At 45.0% G+C, this 25974-nt stretch overlaps 1 protein-coding gene across 4 annotated transcripts in view; it reads left to right on the forward strand.

Annotated features, from left to right (window-relative positions):
• Positions 1-24786, forward strand: part of SNCG (synuclein gamma) — a 33054-nt gene extending 8268 nt beyond the window's left edge. The window contains exons 1-9 of one of the 4 annotated variants that reach the window (XM_064464814.1): positions 3-91; positions 887-996; positions 5924-6006; positions 6410-6545; positions 6830-7940; positions 12982-13023; positions 13903-14030; positions 23214-23300; positions 24400-24786. In XM_064464814.1, coding sequence (XP_064320884.1) covers positions 7820-7940; positions 12982-13023; positions 13903-14030; positions 23214-23300; positions 24400-24420 — 399 coding nt within the window. In that variant the 5' untranslated portion in view covers positions 3-91; positions 887-996; positions 5924-6006; positions 6410-6545; positions 6830-7819 and the 3' untranslated portion in view covers positions 24421-24786. Of the gene's footprint in view, positions 1-2; positions 92-232; positions 444-886; positions 997-5923; positions 6007-6409; positions 6546-6829; positions 7941-12981; positions 13024-13902; positions 14031-23213; positions 23301-24399 lie in introns of those variants that run through there. The other 3 variants (XM_064464815.1, XM_064464816.1, XM_064464813.1) reach the window with 3 other exon arrangements.
• The last annotated feature ends 1188 nt before the right edge of the window (positions 24787-25974 follow it).

Consider the following 25974-nt stretch of genomic DNA (forward strand, 5'->3'; position numbering starts at 1 on the left):
AAGGAAGGGAAAAAAAAAAATTGTAACAAAGAGCGGAAAAAGGTTCCGACCCTCCCAGCTACTGTGGAAACGGCCGTGGCTATTGAACAATGTGAGTCTGGTTCCTGTGTGGGGCTCAAACGTCTCTGACAGAGCGGGGGGAAAAAACGGCGGTAGGAATATAGCTTATTCAAGGAACTTCTGAGGTTGGCTGCCTTCTAAACTTATCTGTGAACAGGAACTTGGCTTTTATCAACTGCCTTCTCCCTCGGGCACAGGAAAAGGATGTTATCTTAAAGGAAAGGAAGGGAAAAGTAAGGAAAGAAAATATTGAGTGGTGTAACAGACTCTCATTACAGTGCCAGAAAATGTCACAGACCTCCTTGCTCCGGTGTCTGCACATGGTGGGTTTTTCTACAGTTTAAAGGCTGAAATACCTTGGCTTTAGCAGCATGATATTCATGGTATGTACAACAAATGAGGGGCATTAAGGGATTCAGAGTAAATGCACAGCAAAAAAAGAGCTTACAAACATCCATTTTTGTGTGGCCTTCGCGAAGTAGCTCTGTGAATTATATTCTGTTCCCATCAAAGTGGAAGATTTTCATGAAGTTGTCCTTCAGAGAGGTCAGGATTATTGAGCATTTTTAAGAATTTCTGTTTGGGTTGTCATCCCTGGATATCACACCTAATTTTTTTTTGTGCGTTTTTAATTAATGTTACAAAAAAAACCACTTGCCAAGAGATGCTGTAAAGAGGTACCTCCGTCACCACATCCTAATAATAAAAAAAAAAAAAGGCTGTGGAGGTTGGATGTAGTTTTCTTACTGGTTTTGCTTTACTTGATCGTACTGCTTTTAGTTTTGTTGCTATCATAAACGCTATTTCTTTTCTCGCTGTCTTGCAGGGTGACGCACCCTGCTATTTTTAAGAAAAAAATGAGGAACAATGAAGCTCCACTGACAAGACAGCGTGAATTCTGGTGCAGGACTGCTAGATCACGTCTCCGTTTGAATGGTGAGATGCACAGCCCAAAGTTCAGCACATCCCGCCAAGCATTAAATATAAAGCTTTTCTGGAGTCATTCCAATGCCAGCTGAAAAAACAGAGGATAAAATCTCTCTAGGATTTTAGAAGGCCTTATTATTAAAGGCTGCGGATTTGCATCTCCTTATCAGTGGCTGAATCTGGATCCCTCTTCTTCTCATTGTTCCTCTTTTATGCTTAATGGAAGAACCTAGAAAACTGCAGAAATGCCCTTACTGACCTGTGATAGATACCGCTGTGCAAGAGCAATTAAGCCCTAGGTCAGGGACAGAGAGATTTTGATAGTTTTAAGGGCGAAACCTGCTCTTGCTGTTGTAGTCACTTCTCCAGGGAGATGAAATCACAAGTTCTGGACTGAAAGAAATAAGCAACTTCCCTCTGTTACTTCCTGCTGCTTCTTTTTCGGAATCATGTGCATCCTGCATGTTAATGGCTGAATATTTTATGTGCCATGTTTCACATACAAACGTGCTTTTCTTACAACTGTCTGGATGTGACCTAAGTGTTATGTATACTTACTTAACAGCACCCGTTATTGGGAAGGAACCGAAACAAACATGAGGCAAAACAAACAACAGGCTTATAACCTGAACTGCTGTGTGATTGTGGCTTGCAGAGAAGTGATTTTTGTGTTACAGATATTGAAGTTGTCCCGGTTGTGACCTACTTTCAAACCCTTTGGACTTGTCTTTCAATATATACCTTTCCACTTAGTCTTAACTCAGCCATTAAATCTTTATTCTTCATGGATGCGATACTCCTAAGTGGTGGGACAGTGTTTCTCTGCTGTCCTGTTTTGGAACATCTGCTGCTTCTTCAGGTGCAAGAACCTGTTCTCTGTGCCTTTGTAATGGTGCTGCCTACGAGTACAGCAATCGTGAGGCACAGATTGCTCAGCCATTTGCAAGTTAATAATTCAGCATGACTTTTTGGTAGCAGTTATGAAAGATGTTAAAATATTGAGCATGCCAGGGACTGACGTCTCTTTGCTTATGATGGGGATAGCATAGGATGCTGCCACAAACACGTGGAAGATAACAATTATTCAAAGGACCCTTCTTCCTACACAACACTAGTTAAGAATTCTGTCTAATAACTGTCCTGATTTGGGGTGTCTCAAACATATTCAGGTTATACAGTTGGTTCATAGTATTTGATTTATTGGCAGACTGAGCTGTAAGTTTTCTTGCTTAATACCTGTAGAGGAACAGGTATGAGGAGTACTCATTTAGGAACACGATACATCCCAATTTTTATGTTTCTTTTTTAGAGCTGGTGCCTCAGAATGAAACCAGGGAAAACAGATATGTAAGGTCATTTGCTGTAATGATTTGCTTGTTGCCTTCTGAAGTCAGTCTCCTCTAGGAGGTACCTACTGATGAGAAAGGCAACTGTGCACCAGCTAATACGAACAGAGACCTACTCACTGTTCAGCTGCCTAATTTAGGCTGGGTGGACCTTGTGGAGCAGGATACTACTGCTGGAATGGAAGTAGTGGGCAAGACGAATCAAATTTAAAACATAGTTTGGAAAATTATTTGGAAATAGGTGTTACTCCAAACGTATACTTAAAACCTTATTGGTGAGTGACATGGTAATGGTGGTGTGGAGATGTTTGGAGCTGCCCTGATACTTCTCAGAAGTTTCTAGCAGTTCTCAGAACAGCTAGCCAAAAAAATCCTAGCCCACTCACTCTCTATTTTGGCAACTAAATTTGACAGGTGACAGGTATTTTTCCTCCGCTCTTTCCTCCCCTCATTAGTGGCTTTTTCCCTGTATCCTTATTCATGAAAATACTTTCCCCCCAAGTATTTCTGAGAAACGTTTCTTCAAACTGTTTTCAGTCTTGAAAGAGCTGATATTGCCAGTTACATCAGATTCATCAGTACACCCTGGAATCTTGCAGACAACTGTTGGGGCTACTCTTGCCTTGGCTGGCAATTATAGCCACTTACATTAAACACAGCTCTTAACCCCCTCCAGTGTTGCCAACCCAAGAATTCAATGTCCTGTTTGCAATTCTATAATCAAGTGTCAAATAGCATCTCCATCTTCTGGATAATCTGCATCAGGTGCAAAATCTCATCTTGGCCCCTTTCTGTCTGTTCGAGTCTGAGCCCTGCAGCTACAGTTTGATGGGAGATGGGTGACCATGCGGTAAAAGTGCCAAACAATATGCTCGATAAATGACTTGTACGTACTTGGAAAGCAAACGTGCTGGCTATTCCAGTCAGCTTCTCCCTGGAGAAAGAGACCTTAGAAATTAAATTTTCAGTGAATAGACTCCATTTTTTTGTTTGTTTTTGTACCTACCCAGATTCATTGCCTGCTCCAATATGCTCTTAAATCTGTTTTATAGCCTTAAATTCAGAATCTGAGTATTTTAAGGGGGGGGGGGGGGGAGGGGAAGAGCCTTGGAAAAAATGTCTGAAAAGCTGGAATTATTTTCATAATCATGTATTGCTTTCATAGGCATGTATTGCTTTAGATTCATACATCCCAGCTCCAAATCTCTGAAGCAGACTGAATAACTGAAAGAATTTTATGTCTGGGAAGATGAATAGGACAGTTTTGTTGATAGCTGCACAGCAAGGGGATAACTTCTCATTAGGCATTGGTTCTCAGACCCAGAAAACGCTGTCTCATTCCCTGCCTGCCGCTGCCGATGCGCACACCTGCCTGTGCAGCAGCTCCGGGGAAGGGGAGCCAGGGGAGAGGAGTGTCAGGAGAGCAGCTGCTGCGCCAGGAAGGATTTCTTTCAGTGGCCTGTCCTTCAGAAGAGGAAGATGAATTTTTGTTGACTCTATTTTTATTAGTTTGCTCAAAAGCCGTCAATGGTATTCAACGGCAGAGATCAGTCAAGAAAGACTGCCGGGCGCTGTACTGGCAGCACTCTGCTCGCTCTGTGCGTGCCTTAAAATGGCTCGTCGGTCAGCCCTCGCGGTATGCGTTCCCTGGCAAAGGAAATTACTCATTAACTATGCAAACGTACAGGCAGGGATTCAAGTCCTAAACTGTTTGCCAAGAGGATGTCAGACAGAACTGCTTGTTTTTGTTTAGGGCACAAAAATGAATGATCTGAGACAGTTCTCTTTTCGTCATTTTGAAGTTTTCATAAACGGAGAGAGAAGGGGGGTTAGGATTCCTGTTTATATAAAGCAATGTTTGATCCTGTTAATGTTAATATTTTCTCCATACAAAAACTTCCTGAACAAAGGATATTTACCAGCCACAAAAGCAGTCTGTCTTTCCTTTCCTTACCTGTCTTCCAAACATCATGAACCATTTAAATACTTTAACAGAATATGACCAAATCCCACGCCTTTCATCCAGCAAGATGCCTTTGTCAGCTGATAATCTCCAGCACAAGTTCATTTTTAAAGGACAAGGTTAAGGTTTTGTTGCAATTTGAAAAATTAAAGAGGGACAAGACACAAATCAAGTAAAAACCTGTTTTAGTCTGTTGCAGACACAGAGAAAAGTCAGGCGGCAGAGGACGGGGAATCTTGATTTCTGCTTTGCATCGCTTGCTTTCCCTTGCGCCTGTGCTTTGGGAATAGGTAGGCTTGAGTTAGATTTGTCTTGCCCATGTTGCAGAATTACTGGCAGGCATTGCACAGGCCTGCTTCCAGATATCAGCCACCAACACCTAAGAGAGATTTAGGCCCGTGGGAGGTGGGGAACTGCACCTTTCAGAGACTCTCCAGGAACTACAGTGTTATGCAGCAAGAGACTCCACGAACAAGCCTGAGCGGGCAGAATTCAGGCTTTCAATGTACAACAGTTGGATGGCTGGTCATTGCATGAATCAAAACGAGACTTTCTTCTGGTATTATGCAGATCAGCTAAATGTTTGTGAGATAACGAATTTGTTTACAGAGTGATATGAATGAAACTCAATAGAAGAAACGTGGGAACTTAATGTCTAGCTTAACTGACTTCTCCCCAGGGTCCCAAGGTAGATAACAGAGGAAGACGTTACTGCCAGATGAGATGGGAACTTGGGTTCTCTGAATTGCCCACTGGAGGAGCTTCTCTTTAGCTGCTGATTTTGTTGTTTAATACAAATTGTTTTTCAGGCACAACGTTGAGATCCTCGCAAAACCTGAAAGCCAAGGTTGCTTACGTTAACTCCTGTTGTCAGGTTTGTCCGAGCCAGGATTGCCAACAAATCAGAAGTGAATCCCTTGGTTAGAATAGAAATAGGGTACCACGGTTGCCATGGGGTGGCAAATGTTCAGGAGCCAGTATTGATGCTTGCCCTTTATAAATCACTTATGACATTGTCGTGAGTCCAGAGCTTTCCTGAAAGCATTTCAAGGTAAAACAATGCCTGTGCAAACTGCCTGCTGCCTTGGGAGTGATCCAACGGCATTTAAATGCCTCTTGTGAGCTCTTTCTGAAGGTCACCGGTGGAAGAGAAGGCAGGAAAGGAGTATCCCACTCGAGTACTGGCTAATTCAATCTGGTGATGATTCATGTTTCACATCCCAAGATGGCTTGATATTTCATGTATTTGTTACCTTTTACAGCAATGCAAAATATGTAGAATTCAATTGTACAAATCACAATGACAGAACAAGAGCTTAACAAAATCAAAATACACTTATCGTTCAGCCTTATCAGGTTAGACATTCTCCTGAAAACACCAGTAAAACCCATAACCCTGGGAAGCGCTGTGCTCTACTGTAATGCTTTTTGATAGCCTAGCGAAAAGGGAAATGGGCCCGGTAGCAATTCCCCAAAATGGCAAATTCACTTCTTACCAAATGTAGTCAAAACAAGACTCCTGCCCTGTGCCTAATGGAATCAATGGGAGTCTTGCAACTGACTCCAATCAGCTCGCTTAAACCACTGCTTGTATGATACAATAAGACACATATATCTTCAATTTCAGAATACACTGGCAGCAGAAATGAGCACCAGCCATGCACCTTGGGTAGCGGTCAATCAGCCACCTAAAGGAAATTTTGAAAGACAGTAAGAAAGACCTTTTTTCACTCCTTGCTGCAAGAGTCTAGCACAATGAGAGCTTTTATAATAATTGTTATGTTGTGATGGCCTTCCTCTGAATCTTGTACTTTTTTAAATTAAGAATTGATAAATTTATTAGTCTGACAGATATTTGGCTCCTCTGTGTTCAAATGGAAATTTGTTCTTCAATTATAAGTAAGGAGACCCATTTGTGAGAAGAAGATTGAGACCTGTATGTTACTTTCCAGATCAACAGTTATTCAGTTGTTTCAGTATGGAGTAAAAAAACCACTCCCAAAACCTAAAGAAATAAGCTTACTTCTATCACAAGAGCTGTGTTTGTGTACATGTCTGCATGTATGTACAGACATGTCATTTTTAATTCAGAATTTTGTCTTTTTTTCTGTAGTTATTCCACATCTGACCCTTCCCGGCCGATAGCTTGTGGCAGCAGTGGCTTAGGGACCACTACACTTCGTGACGTTACGGTGTGCTACCCTCCCGTAACACGGTTGAACCTCTGAATTTCATATTCTGTTCGCCTGGTAAGGAAAAGCAGCCAAAGCTGGTCAGGGTTTTTGCTCAGAGACCAGTGCTCCATGGCTTCTGTAGTTTCAGATATGGCAGCATTAAATAATAATAAAAATAAATAATACCTTGTTGCACCAGCAATTGCTTTCACGGGTGCTTGTGTTGAGTTTCGGTTTGTGCTAGTGGGACAGTAGCTGGTTTGGGCCACTCTGAAAACAATTTGGCCTGAGTTTAACTTTAAACACATTAGGACATCCAACTGTGATTAGTGATCATATGCGTTGGTATTTTTTCCTAGGGAGGCCTTGAGGCTGGATGGCTCCTCTATGCAAACTGTAAAATCTCCCCAGTCAGTTCTCGGCTGGGTGATTTTCTCACCCCACTGTGCTCTGCAGACCAGACCTCCAACATGAGCGATGGCGTCGGTGTAAAACGTCGTCTCACTCTGCAGCGGCGGAGCTCTGTCCACAGCAGCTCAGAGAAACAAATAGGAAACAGGATTTCCCCCAACAGACATCTGATTTTTCAGACATGAAATGTTGTAATGGGATGTGCAGCCCAGCAAAAATGGTAATTTATACTAAATGCCTTGAGGGGCCAACTTCAGACTTGACAGACATGGCAAGTGGGACTTCCAGCTCCCTTCGCACGAAGCTGGTTCCCTTTCTCAGTATTTACTAGAAATAACATTTGCGTTATGGTTTTGTGTAGGATGGATTCTGGTAACTGCCAGGTCAAGAAACCTGACCCTGTTTGTTTGCTACAAGCACTACCAGCTTTACATGCTCTACAGCCTCTGGGAGCCCAGGAGAGCTTGTGTTTGCCTCCTGCTGCAGCCTCGGGGAGATGCCCCTTCAGTAACCCAGCTCTTCGGATAATAAGTCTCCCTCTTCACATGAGAGCATCCTTGAGTGCGAGCGTTGCAGCATATTTTAAAAGCTTTATCTGTCTGGAAATTTTCCAGACAGTCTGTTGCCTACTGATGTTCTCCTCCTCCTCTCCCCCTCTCTTAAATCTTCTCAACAGATCCATATCATTAATATTTCAGTATCAGCTGTTCGCAGGCATTGGTTACGCTGCAGCGCACTTCATCAATAAGAGCCGGCAAAGGCTGTGAGGTTTGCCACACAGCCTTCATCCAGCGGAGGAGTAAGAGCAAAGACAGGCTGGCAGAGAAAGCGAGTATCCACCGAGGGTAAGGCTGCGTATTGCAGTCCCGGTCTTGAGCTGCTTTTTGCTGCTGTCCCTCACTCAGATCGTCCAGGTAATACCCTAGGAAGCAAGAAGAATGGATGTCTTTAAGAAAGGTTTCTCTATTGCTAAAGAAGGTGTGGTGGCTGCTGCAGAAAAGACCAAGCAGGGAGTGACGGAGGCTGCAGAGAAGACTAAAGAAGGAGTGATGTATGTAGGTAAGAGAGAACTATTTTTCAATCTATGTTTGAGCACAAACTAGTGCATTTTCTCTGAAAAAAAGTCTGGGGAAATGGTATTGTGGCTAAAGCTTGGGAGTAGGAGGACTGGATAACATCCTCATCTCTGTCACAGAGTGGCTGTGTAAGCCCTGGGTGCCACAGCCTCCCTGTGCCTCAGTTTCCCCAACTGCAAATTAGACATACAAATGGCCACTGCTTCAGGGGAGGCAGAACTAATGCAAGGTTAAGGAGCACATGCCCAGGTGGAAGGTTTCTGTTATGACTGGTCACTAACTGTTTGCAGGGTGGGTCACTCGCGCTCCAAGCAGCCAAGCACTGCTGATCTCCGCCTCACCTCCACGCTGCCAGACACATGCTGATAAGGTCCCCGAGAGGAGCCAGCAGTGTTAAGTGGGGATTGAAGGATGCATCTGTTTCCCCACAAACATACTCTTTTATCCTGAAATCCTTCTCCTGTTCACCGACCTGTTTCATTCCCCATGCGCACATTAATCTTGCTTTACAAGTGACACCCAGATTCATTTTGCCCAAAGGATAGGATCTGGAAAACAGCACACCTGATGTCCTGCTAGAGACCTCTCTCACAGTTAATGTGGGGTTTCAGAAACCTCCCCTTCAAGGTCACCCTCGAAAACAGCTATCTCCACTATCTAGTGCATATAATTATATGGCTGGATGGTCAGGTATTCCAGATACTATAAAATCTATGAAGTCTAAGGTTCCCAAGACTGATTACCTCAGCACCTCACACAGCTTTTTACGTTTTCTAGATGTGAGAATGAGGGGGTTTTTTTGAAGCAGGAAAGTTTCCATGCAGGCCCTTCCTGCTGTCATGCTGCAACATCCACAGCTGTATGTAGCTACTATATTTAAAACAGTTATATTGACAATAGCTACTCTTATGTATTTTTGTACAAGTAATTACAATTTTGTACAATATAAATTACAAATGGAATACAAATTTTATGTGTAGCAGATCTGGAAATACCTTCATCCCAAAATTTTAAACACTCAACTATTGGCATGCATAGAATTTATGTATTTAACAGTTCACATTTCAGTTTGAAGCTGACTTGCAAGAAAAAAACGTAAACAGCATCCTTGTAAATAATTAAACTAACCACAGTAACTGAAACACCAGCCTGTGAAACGTCACATCTAGGTGTCAAATTGTGGCATCCCTACTGCTCTGGCTGATTCCTGATTTGAGCGATGTCAGAAAGGATTATTCCAAACTTTTTATACGTAATTCCTCACATGTCTGTTCAGTCGTGTTGCACGTCCCCTTACTGTGACCTGTTTTTCATTTCTGCACAGCCATGAGGCACAGGGTCTGCTTGTGAGAGTCTAACCTTTTCAGGAAAGTCCTTTAAAAGCCTTCTTAAAACCTAAATCTCTGACTGGGGATCAAATAAGGATCAGGGTGAAGATTAAGTGCTTTCTCTTTTTTTTGTTTTGGTTTGGGTTTTTTGGTGTACCGCAGATTCCTGCCCTGTCATGCCCTGGATAGTGCTTTTCCTTGGGGCTGATTCAGTTCCTGTTGCATGCCCCTTGGGGATGCTCAGCCCCTTGGTGGAGTAAAGGCGAGGTGCCGATTAGCTCAGAGAATGTGGAGGCCAGGTGTATCTATTAAAACTGGAGTGATTAGTGTGTTGTCTGTGCCACCTTTTCTCACTCTGTGACACATGAGGGGTTAATCCAGAGACCTGGACTGTTCCTTCCTTGCTCCTTCGTTTGCAGAGCCCTATCCTCGCAGCTCGATCTGGAGTGTTATGTGACGCAACCTGAATTTTTGGATGCTAGGAGAAAAGAATACTCGTATAAAAACTTGAGGGTCTCTTTAGAAAGTCAGAAAAGGTGGGGGGAAGCCCAAAGCCTAGGATGGATTAAACAGATCCCTGACTTTTATTCAGGTTTGTGTTAACTCATCACTGACTCTCCAAGGAGGATTCCAGATGACTGGGCACATCCACCACATCTGGTGAGTCACTTGCTGCTGCCCCAGGAGAAAATGCTCATTCAGAGGCATCCGCCTGGAGCAGATGGTGTCATCGGGGCTCTGCGGCCACCTCGTCCCTCCTCCCTGAGCCTCGCAGGTTCAGTTCCCACGACCCGTGCCGGAGCCCGAGCTGCCTCCCTCCTGTGCTAGCACTGCAATGCAGTTCACAGCTGGGCTGGTTAGAGATGCTGCCATTGCCAGGGGAGTCGGGAGCATGGGGAGCTCCTGCCCTGCTGCGTGGCTTGCTGAACGCGTAGGGTAGAGAAGAGGGTGTGTGAAAGGAGGGAGAAATCCTGTAGCATAGGCCACCTTTGCACTTAGTAAAATCAGAGTCTGCTCTCCAAATTGTAACAGCCTTCTGGATATACCGAAGTGGCTGGGGGTTCTTGCAGTTAAGGTGTATCAGAAGTTGATTCAATGGGCTGTCTTTTATTTTGTTTAAATAGGGGGATAAGTGATGCTGAAGTTAATTAATGAAGTTAATGCAAAGCTGCATCAGATTATTAAGTATAAGGTCATTAGTACTGTTTAATACTATAATTCAGGAAGCCTGAACAAAGGATGCACTTCTAGTTTTCCAGAAGGGCTTTCAATCATACATGTCGCAGAAAGCCCCAACGCACCAAGCTCTACTTAAACGAAGTGGCTCCAGCGTGAACTCCTGCAGGACTTACAGCACATCATAATATCCTTTTCTATCCCAACTCTCTTCCCACTGCGCAGCGCTCCACCACCTCAATCACACCCGTGCGATACCAAAGCTCTTACAGACGGCTCACAGCACTCAGAAGAGGCCGGATGCATTAACTTTTAATTCTGTGTATACAAGCTGCAGGCAAGAACTAATGAGTGAAATGAGGTTAAGCATCAGGTGATTGCTTTCTGATTCAACAGACGCAGGTTGCTGGCAAGGGTATATGCCGAAGGTCAGATTTTTTGTGGTGTATAATGGATGCTGAGCCTGAGTCATTGGGCGTGGTCAGGAGACTGGGTTAGGAAGGTTAGGCAAGCTCTCCCCACTGGTGGCACTTCCCGCTGCCATTGCTTCTGTCGTGAAAAAGATCTGACTGTTTTTCTACCACCTGCATCCCTCCTTTCTGGAATTATTTTCCATCAGAAAATAAGGCACCCACCCACTCCCCTTCCCCTGCAAAAGAATCAAGCCCAGAAAGTCATCTTAAATCAAAACTCTGGTAAAAAAATGCATACAGGAGTACAGCTCTTGTCTCACTAAGCATTTTTACTGCAAAATGGAAACATATGCAAAGCTCGTACAGCAAATTATGTACTTTGCTTACCCAACAACTGCTCTTTGACCAAAAGAGCAGCAAAGAAGGGCTAAGCTCAAACGTCTGTGTCTGATGTGAGAAGATCTTGTACGTCAAATCAGTTCTGAGGCAATCTTTTATTGGAATGGTACTGGGAGGGAAACCGAAGCAGGATGGCGTCTGAATTGAACTGTGTGTGTTTGGCCTCTTCAGGTGGTCATCGTGGCTTGAGGCTTGCATCCTCTCTGCTCAGTTTTGTCCTTCTGTACACATTTGTATAGCATGGGCGTCATTATTAAATTTACAGCAGTGCACATGTATCGTGCATCATTAGAAATTGCAGTTTACAGCAGTAACAAGTATAAAGTGCAAAGATTTAATCTTTTAAATTTTAACACAACTCAGGGGGTGGGGGGGTGGAGTGAAATGCTGAGGGCATATTGTAGTAGAACAGCTTTGTTCTGCCCCAGGCAACCCTTACAACCACCAAAATAAAACAACAATTGGGAATTACATTCAATAACACACAGCAGGTATCAGGCAGAACCGAGCTGGGCTGGTGCTGTCGTTATCAGGGCACTGCACCTGTTTTGCTTTTCAGATGTGGTTTGTAGCTGATTTCTCCCACCACACCCGTGGATGCTCTGGAGTTAAAGATCCTGGCTCTCTATTTCTATCATTTTGACAACTGGCCATAAAAATCCTTTTGATGTATCGGTATGGGAAACTTGGAAAAAAATGCTGTATAGGTGCAGATGATTTACGAAGTACAGTAAAGTGAGACCAGTGGAACTTTTTGGCACGTGTTTACTTAACTTCCAATAGAGATAAATTTGATCCTTTATTTTTGTAGTGTGAAAAAGCACCTGGTGACTGTTGGGGCTGCCCATCTACCATATGACTTACCGTAAGTGCTGCAGTATACAAACAGAAGGGATGTAGAGCAGGTCACTTCAAGCTTGCAGGAAAACCGCAGAGATTAATTATTCCTTGAGGGCTACTTGTACTGCAAACTGAATGCCGTCACATCCTGGTAACTTTTCTGCCTTGAGAACCGTGAGATAAATTACAATGTAAACATACATATGGTGTACTTTGGTAATTTGGGATAAAAACATCTGCGTTCTGTGTATCACTGCGAGGAAGCACTTACACCCTAGGCTGAGGCAGTGAAATGGCAATCTAGTAAGTAGGTATGTACCAGGAGGGTGGTTGTTCTGTAAATTCAGCCTCAAATTTCTCCAGAGTCTTTATCAGAGGTGTAGAATGAAGCTTTAGATGCCCATTGCAGCCAAGTATCCTGCTGAAAGGCAGAGGAGAGTCGCAGGTGGTACTCCACATCTCGAAAGACTGAAGTAGGTGAGATTTTACAAGGTCACTTAATATACATTCATTTTTACAATTAACTTAACATTGATTTATCTCTGCTCAACTCTTCATTTTGGAAATATTTCAGGGATGATTTTTCCTACGTAAGCATGCGATAATCAAGATTTTTCAGGTATAGGCATCTCCAGGCAATTTGTGGTTGAAGTTATCCAACTCCCAGTACAAAGGTACTCGCTGACTTCACTGGGGAAGGAATCTGGTCCCTTCTGCTGGCTCTACAGATGGCTTGTGTCTTAGCAGGAGGTGCCGGCAGCACCACGGCTCCCCACCACACCTAGTAAGAAGAGAAAGTCATTCATGCCCAGACACCAGAGGGTTCTTTGCCAGGGAGCACTGATGGACTGTGTGTTTCCTTTCACAGGTACCAAAACCAAGGAGGGCGTAGTGCAAAGTGTGACCTCAGGTAAGAGTACAGCCCTGAGAGAGATGTGGAAATCTGTGATGTGTTGCTGGACCTCTTGATAAGGCCATCGTTCCTGCCAAACGGAAGGTCTCTGGGGAACACTGCTGATCTGTGTGACCTCCCATTTGATGAATGGAGGATGCTTGCCAGGAGCGATGGTTCAGGGTCTGGCATTTGCAGTGCATGTGGATGGAAGAAAATATTTAATCAGTACAGTAGGTCAAAAAAAATCTAACAAATGTTACTTGGCAGACTCAGAAGATTCACAGCAGTTTAGACATTTCACAATGCCAAAAGTGCTGCCCAGCATGCAGAGGGGATTTAGTTGCATCAGTTCCTGTTGGGCCAAAACTGTGGTCTTGGGGAGACTCCTGTCAAGCAATCAGAGTCAGGGACCCTAAGGGATCTGTCTAGGTGCCTCAAACTCCAAGGCTGGGCAGCCTTGAAGAGAAATGAATGGATCCTTTCCCTGGAGAATCTCATGACTAAATTACCTTTTATTATTTTTTTCTCCTACCCACGTGTATGAAATCAAACAGAAGGTACCCAGAGAGAGGGGTCACGTGTAGTCTGCAATGCAAAATACCTTATTTGCACAATTGTCTTTTAGTATCTTACGGTGAACTTTTCATTCTCCAGTTGCCCACAAAGACTGACAGGCTACAGCACTGCCCTCTGAGCAGCATTTCTGAGTCAGACAAAACCCTGATGTACATGATCTAAGTTCAGACATGATCTCACATTGAAAAAATCCAAATAAGGACCGTACCAGAGCCAATTTCTCCTCTTACTTTGATGCAACCGTTTTATTGTCCCAGTGAATTTGCAGGCTTTTGGCAGCACCTACGCATTGACTTTCTGCTTTTGTTGAAATCCCAGTTGCTGAGAAGACCAAAGAGCAGGCCAACATGGTGGGAGAAGCTGTAGTATCCAGCGTGAACACAGTGGCAAACAAGACTGTAGAAGGAGCAGAGACCATTGTGGCTACTACAGGAATTGTAAAAAAGGTATGTTTGGTTTTTTGGTGAAGTTGTCTTTGGCTAACACACAAAATACCTGCAATCATTTACAATTGATGGTTTTACCTATTCAGTGAGAGGTTTTCAGCAATATCTGCTTTTATATAATGCTTAATGTTGTTTTATAATACTTAACATGTAATCACAGGATAATTTAGTTTGGAAGGGAGCTCTTGAGATCATCTAGTCCAGCCCCCTTAGGGTCAATGAGAGCAGGTTGCCTAGGACCATGTCTGGATTTTGAATATTTCCATGGATGGAGACTCCACAGTATCCCTGGGCAACCTGGGTCAGCACTGGACCTCCCTCACAGGAAAAAAAGAAGCTTTTTCTTGTGATCAGATGGACACATTGTCATGGTTTTAATCCCAACTGGCAACTAAGCACCAAACAGCCGATCACTCACTCCCCCCCTGGTGGGATGGGAGAGAGAACTGGAAGGGTAAAAGTGAGAAAACTCATGGGTTGAGATAAAGACAGTTTAACAGGTAAAGCAAAAGCTGCACACACAAGCAAAGCAAAACAAGGAATTCACTCGCTCTTTCCCACGGGCAGGCGGGTGCTCAGCCATCCCCAGGGCAGCAGGGCTCCATCACATGTAACGGTGACTTGGGAAGGCAAACGCCATCACTCCCAATGTGATCTAAGCTTGATGTCATACATTGTGGGACATCCCTGGGGTCGGTTGGGGTCAGCTCTCCTGGCTGTGTCCCCTCCCAACCCTTTTTGTCCCCCCAGCCCCTCGCGGGTGGGGTGGGGTGAGGGGCAGGAAAGGCCTTGGCTCTGTGCAAGCCCTGCTCAGCAGGAACTAAAACATCCCGGTGCTATCAACACTGATTTCAGCACAAATCCAAACCACAGCCCCGTACTAGCCACTGTGAAGAAGATTAACTCTACCCCAGCCGAAACCAGCACACACGTTGATCGATTTCTGCCCATTGCATCTTGTCCCGTCCGTGGGCGCTGCTGGCAAGAGTCCGCACCCACATTTTCTTATGAATGTAGGAAAGACTTTTTTCCAGGGACATGATTAGAAGTACAGCTAGGCTGCAGTGAGCATCTGGCCGGAGTCAGAGCTCTGGGGTGTGCTGGGAGCGAAGGAGCAGGAGCTCAGCGCTTGCCCTGGCACCTGGCCGGTGCCTGCCCAACACGCAGCCTTGGCCCCGGCAGCTCCGCAGGCAGCAGAGGGCAGCAGCAATTCAGGCAAAGCCCTGTCCCGGCAGAGAGCCTGACCCTCCTGCTCCTCTTTGTGCTAATTTTGACAACAACCAAGTGCTTATTGATAAAGGCCATGTGGCCCAAATTGTGCACAGATTAAGCTGGATCCAGACAAGGCATCTTCTGTCCTCTGGCCTAATTTGACAAACTGGGTTCCTTCAAGTGAGGGGATTAAGGGGCATGTGAAGGAGCAGAACAGCTCCCTAGATAAAGGCAAAGTTGATCATTAGAGAAGATGCTTTCACCGGGTGGTAACAAACAGCAACTATTTGTACAGTACATGAGGCTAACGCTTGGCAGCTCTTCGGTAAGCCTGGCTGCGTTTCCCCTCTTTAGAGAGCCATGGTCAATAACATTGATAGTGGCATGACCTAGATGAGTCACAGCAAACCCAAACCCAGAATCGGAGCAAAGCGAGGCTGGCCAAAATTTTTTTAATTGTTCAGACAGTTGGCTGATGAATTTCCTGACCTGCACGTAAACACATTGTGATGTGAAACAAAACTTCTACACGCCATATAAATCCTGAGAGAATAGTCTAACAAAAGAGGAGAACAGCAGCTACGGGTGACGCAAAATGTCCTCCTGAAAGCATGTGAAAAGGGCAGATACAGAAGTTCTGCTAAGCCCTTGGGATAAGATTAATCTCTGTTCCCAGAGGGAACAGCAGTTCAGCTGCAGGAGTGCAAACAGTGCACGGAATTCCTAATTCCGTGGGGCCAGACTACCCCTTCCTACCTTTTGGCTGACCGGGCACAGGGTGGTTGACCCAGGAGAGCTAGGAATTTGCTGACGGTAGAAATCTGTCCTGTAGCTACTGAACTGTCTCCCCTTCTGGCAAGGGCTGAGCAGCAGCAATCCTCTTCCCCTTTTGTCCTAAGTGAGAGCCTTCCCTCAAAAACTGATGAGCTACAATTTACAGGTGGTAATTTCACAGCTCAAACCGGTTGATGCTATCTGTTTCCATCCTTGTGGAAATAGTCCCTTAGAAAATCAGCAATTCCTTCACCCTGAAAATGGTTCTGGGTTACTCAGACTGCGGCAATATACAAAAGCTGTGAGTTTTCCAGAGGGTTAAAGCATTAAACATCCAAACTGTCATTCTGGCCTCTTCCATTGATCTCCACCTGCTTAGAGTTAAAACGGGGCTTGAGCAAGAAATAAAAAAGTGGGACATGTCCCATGTCAAAAGACAGACTAAATGAGGGAGCGAGAAGACGGCTTTGGATACAATATCACGGTGTCATGCCAAATAGCAGAGGTGGGCAGCAGAATGAAATCAGGAGGAGAAAAGCAAGGCAAAAGAAGTCACAGGAGAGACAAATTCAGGAAAAATGTTTCTGTGAAAAAGAGGGATTATCTCCTCCAGCGTTTTACTTCAGCTTAAATTAGGAGTGCAAATCTCCTAGTCATCCTCACTCACCATACTTGAGTTGCATCCGTTAGATACCTTTTGGATGGCAATGACACAGAAGATGGAGCCCTGAGTGCATCCCACCTGCTAATGGCCATGGGGCCAGAGCCCCTCCGGAGGGAGGGCCCTGACAGGAGTACAGGGGTTGTGCTGGGCTCTCAGCACCAGCTGTTTTCTCTCCAAATCTGCTCCTATTGTGCCACATATTTTGATAATGGAAATAGGGCCAGAGGCTGCCAAGAGCAGCACCAGGCATTGTAATGCATTTGAGAGACCGGCTGGAGATACACTAGGAGCGATAAGGTATAGCAGTTAGAGGTTTAAAAAAATACCTGCTATTAAAATCTTGCGATCTTGAAATTATACCCAAGCGTTCCAGCCCATGAAGTTTGAGAGAGCTGTTGCATCCAGTCCTGAGACTTGCCCATGCTCCATCCTGTCCTTCTTTTTAATTGCAAAGAGCAGTTGCTAATGTCTTTTTTCTGTTTTCAACTATATCCCTGCCGACTTTACAGAGGCGTTGCTCAAAGCGCGAGGGGATCTATGTGAATGCATGGTGAGCACTGAGCAGCACTACAGGATGACTTGAATTGGGGGAGTCGAGTGGCCTAGGAGGCATGTTCCCAGCTCAGTGTTCCCAGTATTAATATCAATTGTGGAAAGCTTGTTGACATTTAATCTGTGCACTTGACAGCTGGGATCAGTGGCAGGCACATACTAGCAAGGAGTGGGGAACTCTAAGGATTCTGGATTAAGTTTTGCTCGGGGCAGCAGCTGCGGGGTGGTTGAGCTCTGCGGGTGTATCAGATGGCGACTTTGGCCGTGGGGAAGAATCCAGCCCTTCGTGGAACATGGCAGGCACTGAAATGTGAACACGCATGGGGCAGTTGGCAGCCCAATGCTCCTGACTGGCCTCAGTGGGAGCACTTGGAGCCAGGCAGAAGGAAATGGGGCTGAAGTAACTCCATGCTGATGGAGGGGTGCCAAGCACCAGATGAGAGCAACCTCGAGTAGCATTGGCATCACCTAGTAGGGCTTTGGCACTGGCCTGGTCACTGCGGAGTGAGTACAAGAAAGTATTGACTGATTTGGAGGAGGTTTTAAGTATTAAGTAAAAAAATATGTAAGTTAAAAGACTATAAATCCTTCACAATTTTTCTCATGTGCATGGAGATGAGACCCATCAGTGGTGTGTTTTGTCTATGGCTCTGCACCCATCCCGGTCCCTGGGGTGGACATTAAGGGATTTTAGTGAGATAACCACAGTGAGATAACTAAATATCCCTGTCTTAGAAGAGGATTAATTCTTTGTCTGCATGACACAGCACAAAGTTTGCTGCATTGCAGACACCATGTGACTGGGAACCAGCGCATGTACGTACACGCACACACACTCTCTCTCTCACAAAATGTCCCTCGGGGACTGGAGGAATTTCCCTGGTAGCTGATGCTTCCCTCTGCCCTCCACCTAGAGCTTTCCTTTAGATCTATTTGCCCTGACAGTTTTTATATAGTTTAGTTGTCAGTTCACAGCTCTGTTACTTTGAATTGGGTTTGATCTTTTTGTTGTTTCGCTCCATTAATTATTTGAGCAGTTGTCAGTTACGTGCAACCGCTGGGTGCGTTCGTTGGATCACACCGTTTCTCTCTGCGCTTGATCTAGCACACGTGTACCACACCCGTACCTCAGCTTATCGCTTTCATAACCACTGCACATCTTGAATACGAACGGTTGATGTTCACGGCCTTAATTTTGTTCACTTAAAGCTTGCAATGCTGCCGACGCTAAGGCAGTTGCACCAAAGGAATTGGAAGCAGACACTCATCAGTGACCTCCCTGTTTAAGTTAGTTTGGGCAGGGCAAGTGCCACTTAGGAGAGAGCAACCAAAGGGCATCTGAGAGGCCAGTGAAGGCAGAGCTGCTAAGCAGGAGGAGCAGGGAAATCAGCCAAACTTCCTGAAAATTAAGTAGAATAAATAGTTGAAACTCTTTCCCTTTGTATTGAAGCTTTATCCTTGGTATTCAAGCTTCACTGTCCTTCACTGATGCATCCCAGTGGTATCCTTCAGCGTCCCACGGAGCAGGGGAGACTGCAAAAGCAGCGTGGGGTGGGCTGCTCTGCCTACAGGCACTTTTTCTGTGCTTCCTTCTCAGTCCCATTAGTGCATCCAGGCATAATTTTTTCATGTGCAGAGTAGCTGAGTTAGTGGCACCGGTAAAGCCTTAAAGTCTACAAGGTTGTGTGTGTGTGCTTCATGGCTAGAGGCTGTGCCCCTGTAATCCTGTAGGATAATAATGTAAACATTATTAAATATGTATTATTTACATAAGCAGCCCCAGGAAACCCTAAGTGAGTCTGGCTGTGAGCTGAATGAAAACTAAGCTACCCCCGGAGTCCACCTGGATTTGTAGGGTAAGACCAGAATCCTGCACACTCGTCTGTCTGTCCTGTCAGTGAGTCCACTCACTTTAATCATGGGTTGTCCTCTTAGTCAAAGCTGTCAGCATCACTCCGAGCACATTCAGCCTGAAACCCGTCCAGGACAGCCCATCCATAGGACCTGTCATCTTGCCTGAGGGTTTACAAGGGAGTGGTTTGGGGATACTGCCAAGTAGCATTGCTTTTGCTCCAACGCCCAAGGTCAAGAGCACTACAGGAGGCTGAACCTTTCTTCACCTTATGCAATTGATCTCCCATTGTGAGCTGTTAAATTTGTAACAGACTAGGTTGCCAGTGAATGTCTCTGGTTTTACAGCCTTAAAATAATAATAATTTAAAAAGAAATCTTGCTTGCCACTGAATTCGTTGAGTTTTGATGAGTAATGTTCCAGCATCCAACTTTTAGACTCTGCACGCTTTCTCTGTAGATAAGGAAGATAATCCTGATAATGCTGTTTATCTCCGAATTTTTGGGGAAGGTGAGAAAAAAACCTCTGGCCTATAACATAATATGAATAAAAATATAAAGTTCCATTTCACGTATGGACTCGGCCAGCGCAACATAAAACAGAGTCGCTGAGCTGAAAAAGGGAATTTCATAAAACCTGTGGAACAGAGAAATCTGAAGAACCAATTTTCTTTTGCAAAATCTGTGGACTTTTAAAAACTGTTCTAAAAAAACATATTAAAACATCTGAACCCAGAAGCCTGTAGTGTGCTTGATTTAAGACCTTTTAGTATTGCACAGGAATATTTTTATAAATGGCAGGTCCTATTTTATTGAGTTTTTCATTAGTGATATCTGAACACGTAACTATGCTTCATAACCTTAGTGAAATATTGCATTTTATATATAGAAATCTTCTATAGTATATATATTCTATATATTAATATATTTTTACATATATAAAATATGTTAACACTTGTGTAATATTCCTGTAATGAACCCTAAGGTCTTGTGTTTTACTTAACTATTATGTTAAAATACTTCATTTTTCTTCCTTCTCTAGCCAAAAAGATTCAACACCCACCCCCACCCCCCTCAAAAAAAAAAAAGAAAACAGCCCATAACAAACTAAATCAGTTTTTAAAATTTTCAATATTTTTTCTAAGACAATACATCATTTGGGGGCGGGGGGAGCTGCTTGCCTCTTAAGAGCAGGAGGAGCATTACTAATTACTTCATGGTTGCAACATGCCTTTCCCTTAGAACATTTTATCCCTTTTAATGAGGAGATGAACACTGAAAGGAATGGCAAAGTCTCGCTGTCCTCCAGAGAAGCTGGATTTTCACCCCTGCTTCCACGCTGTGAGTCAGTGTTATAGCTGGGGTTGGTACCCAGAATTTCTGGCTCTTCATCTGAAGTGAAGACCCTTACATCACTTGGTCCTCCTCTGTATTTTGTTTTCCTTACTAGTCACCGAAATCCCCAGCCAGCTAACGCCCAGCCGAAGAATGCAGCCCTTCCTCATCTCATGCTCGCTGTTCTGGGCAGGGTGGGAAGAGCATGAGAAAAAGGCTGTGAGGCGACATCCCTAACACAGCCTGACACCTCTTCATCCTGCGATTGTCCTGGTTCCTCCACCACAGTTTAGAAACTCTCTTCAGAAACATGGTTGTTTCCCTTTCTAAAAATAGATGGATGAGTTGCTTTTATCCTTCTGGGGCAGAGTCTTGGCAGGGAGCACGACTGAAGGGATATAATAAGCAGCACAGCATCTGAACGGGGATTCTTCAGCCCACCCATTGGCCTCAGATGCAGTGTCCTGAGGAAGAGATCCCTTTTTCCACGAGTGTTTCCACACCTACCAGAGCTGAGCTCCTGGCCCACAGGAACAGGAGGTGGTGATGCCCAGTAGAAAGACCAAATGCACTGCACTTATCCTTGTGTTCCTGTGCCCTGTCCCCCAGATTTCCCAAAGCTCAGCACCTTAGGCAGTTGCCTTTGATTCACCTTCACGATTCCACATGGCAGCTGGTAGCCCCACCTGCAAAAAACCTATGAAGTGCCTGCTCTTGCAGCTATTGTCATTGGCTTGCGTTGCAGGTTTTTTTTCTTTCCACCTAACAGTCAAAAAAGCTGCTTGTAAAGCTTCAGAATTCAAATTCAGGCTACTTACTTGCTTTGACCTAAAGTGCACTGCCGAGTTATAAGGTGTAGTCCTTTTTATATGGCCCTATAGCATGTAAAGTGTTTGAAAGCCACCGACTGGATCCCGAAGCCGGATCAGCCTCCATAAATTCAGAGTAGTGAGCTCCATTTGCTGTCAACAGGAGAGTTCACTGGTTTCGGAAAGGCTGTGGCTAAGTGGACCCGTCAGGGCAGTGGTGCCCTGTCCCCAGCAGCCTCGGGTCCCTGCTGCGCCGGGAACCGGAGACCAGAAACTGGCCTCCGTGATGTGCACAATTTGATGCCCATAGGTTACCTGGGCTTACTTAACATAGCTGATACGGTAGGCTGATACTAGCGAGAATCATTTCAGCTGACAATATGATACAAATTAAGAGCACATTTCTTGGGGAGGGGGAAATCACACCGTGCTTTTCATATGGAGACACCCCCAGTGCGTGGTCCTCTCTATAAACATGCTGACTGGCTCTCGGCAGGGAGGTGAAGGGAATCCCTGGAGCTGCGACAGACATCAGTACTGGACTGCAGCTTGTATTTTGCCCATTTTCTTTCTTTGGTGGATTGATCTCTTTCAGTAGCTTACAGGGAGAGCAAGAAGCCTATGGCAGGGCAACCAGGTTGCGGTGCTTCCATCTCCCGGCTGCCCTTCCTGCCAAAAATGGATTTGAAGTCCAATTTCCAGCTTAAATTTTCATGGGATCTACTTTATACCTATGTAACTCTGTGAAATACATCTATTTCTTCCTTTTCATTTCACATCACCTCTTCTTCCCTAATACAGTCCCAAAAGCAGCAGGGACCTTCCCCTACTGATGAGAACAGCTGTGACCGGACAGAAAGATAAGGGTGCGTGTGAAAATGAAGGGTGGGGTCCACCAAAACACACAGAGCACAAACTTCTGTTTACAGTAGGTTTGACAGGGACATTTGATTTGCGCTGCATCAGCAGCGGCACCAGGGCAAGCGGTGGCCTTGTGCTACCAAAATATTGACATTCAAATGATGTATCTCCCTTCCGTGCAAAATTGGCTTTCCCTTCACGTAATACATGTGTCTCAGGTTCCTTCGGTGGTGGCCCTGACTTCATGTGGGAAAAGAGAGTAAAAGTTCAGGGATGCTGCTGGGCGTGGGTGCTCAAAGGAAGCAGAGAAGCTCTGTAATTTCAGCAGAGTTCCCTGGTGATTTGGGGCTGGACTGTAGAGGTCCCGCTATTCCTGCTTCCTCCTGCTCTTGCTGACTGATTCCACAAAGGTGTGTTTCTGCTTTCTGTCCATCCCCTGGGCACACCGGGTATGGTCAGGATTTGTGTCTTCTCTTACCATGTGGCAAAATCACTTTTAAAGCAATTGCCTGGTAATAGAATCTTTTCTCATCTTCTTTGAATAGGAAGCTAGCCAAAAGATGTGAGGAAGTAGCTAAAAGAGCCCAAAGTGCCCATGGAAATGTTTGGACTTCAAACACAAAGGAAAGCTTACCTTCTGATAATGAAATCTGATCTGAGTCATGACATTAATGCCACCACAATATCGCTGGATCTGTAGTTAGTATTAGTCTATGCGATGGGTTCTTAGGGTAAGAAAGATAATTTAGGGAAAGGCTAGGCATAATCTATCTTGCTCCAGGTAAATTTGTTTGTTGCTCCCAAATTTCTTCACACTAAAGGAGTCAAAACTCTGCTTGGGCTCAGTGACAGAAAGAAAACTTCTGAAAAAAGCCTGATTTTCTGGATGAAAGACAGACCCTAAATGAGGCTGTAAGAAACCAAATTGCTTTTTCACAGACATCTGCTCTAGCAAGCTGCCCGTAAAATGGATTTTGAGCAATATTTGCCATCTATTAAACCCAGTATTTTATTTGTGCGTGTAACTCTCAAGCCCATTTAGTGCAGTCGTCTTCAATAGAGATTCGGGCGATGACTCTGCATGTGCTGGTAAGGACAAACATCTCCTTGCTTGTGACTTGGCAGGAGGACCTGGTTGTGCCGCAGCCGCCCGAGCAGCCGGGGGCGGCGGGAGAGGGGGCCCCGGCAGCAGGCACAGGCGGCGGTGGAGAGGTAAGGTGATGCCACAGCCACGGCTGCCCTGCGGACCCCGGGCTCTCGAGACCACACGTGGGCTTTTTCTGGGTTACTGGCTTTCCCCAGGGGAGCTCCCTTTTGCTTTCTGTGATCATAGATCCGCTGCGTGTGGGGCCTATCAGGATTCCCATTTTCAGGAGTTATTTGACAAAACCTGAGCTCATGGGTTCTCACTTTTGCCGTGTCCTTTTTCGGGACCAAGAATTTGCCATGAGTGACAGATCGGACAGATTAAACTGCTGCTTGATTTGGGCATGTGAACATGCATGTAATAGTTAATGTTATCCTGTGGTTTTATCATCACATGGAATAACTTCTCCCTGGTTGCAGCCATGCCTTAGAAGAGCTTTAGCTAACAAGCTAGATTTTTTCTATAGATTTTTCTATATTTGAATTAGTTCTTTTAAATTTTGATCTATTCTACCTTGCAATATCTTTTTAAAGCCCCGTATCAAATGTTTATCTCTGGGAGGACAACCTCTTGTTGCCCAACATGGAATTCCCTTTACGATGTCAGTGCTGAGCCCTTTGGCTGCCCACTCCGCAAGCCCCGCAGCACCACGTGCGCTCATACTCCCCTGTTTTCAGCGTCTCTGAAGCTCAGACTGTTTTCACCGTGCCCGAAGCTCCCAAAAGTCTCAGCTTGCACCTACCACCCTCTGGCAGCCACCGCCCCACTGGTGCCAGTCCCAAAAATGAACCCTGCTAATCCGACTGACTTCATGGCTGCACAAGTGCTAATGTCGGGCTGCACGTCGGGGCGGAGGGCAGACCCGGCGGCAGAAAGCAGGACACTCCTGACGGTGGCAGCCCGGCCCCACGTCAGCTCAACTTCCACCACATGTGAAATCACCCCCCCATTTTCCCCAGAGGTCTGAGTTACAGCAGAAGTGTGTCTGTTTCCCAGAAGGAAGGGATAAATAATTTATTTTCTATACCACATACAGTCATTGTTATGTAGCTGTTTATGGATTTTTATGTGGTGACCCCCAGCATTGATTTTTCTCCTAATTTTCTTTATATATGTTTTCCACTGGAAATATTTAACTGCTTTCCCGTCTGTCTTCTCTCACAGGGTGAAAATGAAGGCAATTAATCAACTTAGGGACTTCTAGCTCAAAAGAGAGCATTCCAAGAGCCTCCATGGAAATATTAGCTGACACTACAACAGGAAAATCCCTTTCTCCGTAGACTAACTACATTCAGCTCTGTAGCCTTTCACCTCCCTCATAAACCAATCGTACAATATGTGTAAGCCAGAATCCCCTGTAAGCAAAGTGCAGCCGTGTACCAGGGTGTGTGTGTGTCTCCCCACTTCCCCCGTGGCTTCCCGACCCACTCACTTGGTCTGTTTTGGTTGGACTCACTGATCCTTGTCTCGTGTCCATCCGCACTGGCACTTGGGATCTCTAGGTATCATGGAAATATTTTTTTTTTAACTAATAAAAAAGTGTTTGAACAAGTCTTTTGTTCTGCAGTTGTATTCGCAAATTTTAGACATTGACCCCTCCAAACCGATGAACTCTTCTTGTAAAAATGTGGTGTTAAAATACAAGGATCTCAGGACTGTAAGGGCCTTAGATAGTGATGTAAAAGATGAGGAGGAATGGAAAACTGTATATCTGAAGTCAATAGCATAAGTAGGCCAGCTTTCTGTCTCTCAGGGCTGAAAAATAGAGATTTCACTTTTTAAATATTCCCCCACATTTGAGAGAGAATGCATGGGGGAAACTGGAACAGAGAAGGCTTTATAAAGGAACATGAAAGTCACATTGAGCTTGGTTAGCATTTGTTCTTTGCTGTTTATTCAGCTTATACCAGAGCTTGAAAACTCTCTCCTGATGTCTTCTGGGTGTAATGAACAGCTAGAAGGTAATTAAAGAAACGTGATGGGCTCTGACTTGTTAGATCAGAACTGAAGGGCATTACCACTGGCAGGGGCAGGCAGGGTTGCTGCCAAATGCAGGAGTCCGATAACAGGTGCCGAAGGAGAATTCCTGGTCCAACGCGAACGCGGGGGCTGGTACTGGTTACGGCAGCCGGTCAGTCTGCAGATAAGCCGCTGAGAGAGAGCAGCAGAGACCTCCCACATTCACAGACGTAGAGAAGGGGAAAAGGTTGCTACAAGCTCATTGCTGTAAATAACGAAGCAGTTCAAAGCACATCAGTAAGTATGGATCTAAAAATGGGGTTTTTTATTCACCTACCGGCAGAGCGCCCACGAACCCAGTGGAAGCCAGTATAAACTGTAGAGATTTAAGCTGCTTCAAAAATCAGACCATTCATCTTCATTAAGCTGCATAATGATGACGACTGTGGAAGGTGTTACAGGAGGGGCTTGCTGTAGCAAGGAAGGATCTAGCGAGTGTGATATCAGCCTCTCTCACACATTAACAATACACGTAAAGCTTTGCCTTGCAGAGACCGCAGGATTTCCATCCAGAGCGGGTGTTTGATCTCGACAAGGAGAGGGAACAAAAGAGCCCTAGCAGAGATAACAAGGCCCCTCAAAGGAAGTTATATCTGATATGTGCATGCTCTTTTCTGATGTCCTACAAACCATCTGCAGAACTCACCAATTAAACAGAACAACTAAACCTGAGGCCAAGGTAAGAGGACATAAAGGGCTGTGATACTCATGCCCAGCAGC

The sequence above is a fragment of the Phalacrocorax carbo genome, chromosome 13, assembly GCF_963921805.1.
Source record: "Phalacrocorax carbo chromosome 13, bPhaCar2.1, whole genome shotgun sequence".
In the NCBI taxonomy this organism is placed as follows: domain Eukaryota; kingdom Metazoa; phylum Chordata; class Aves; order Suliformes; family Phalacrocoracidae; genus Phalacrocorax; species Phalacrocorax carbo.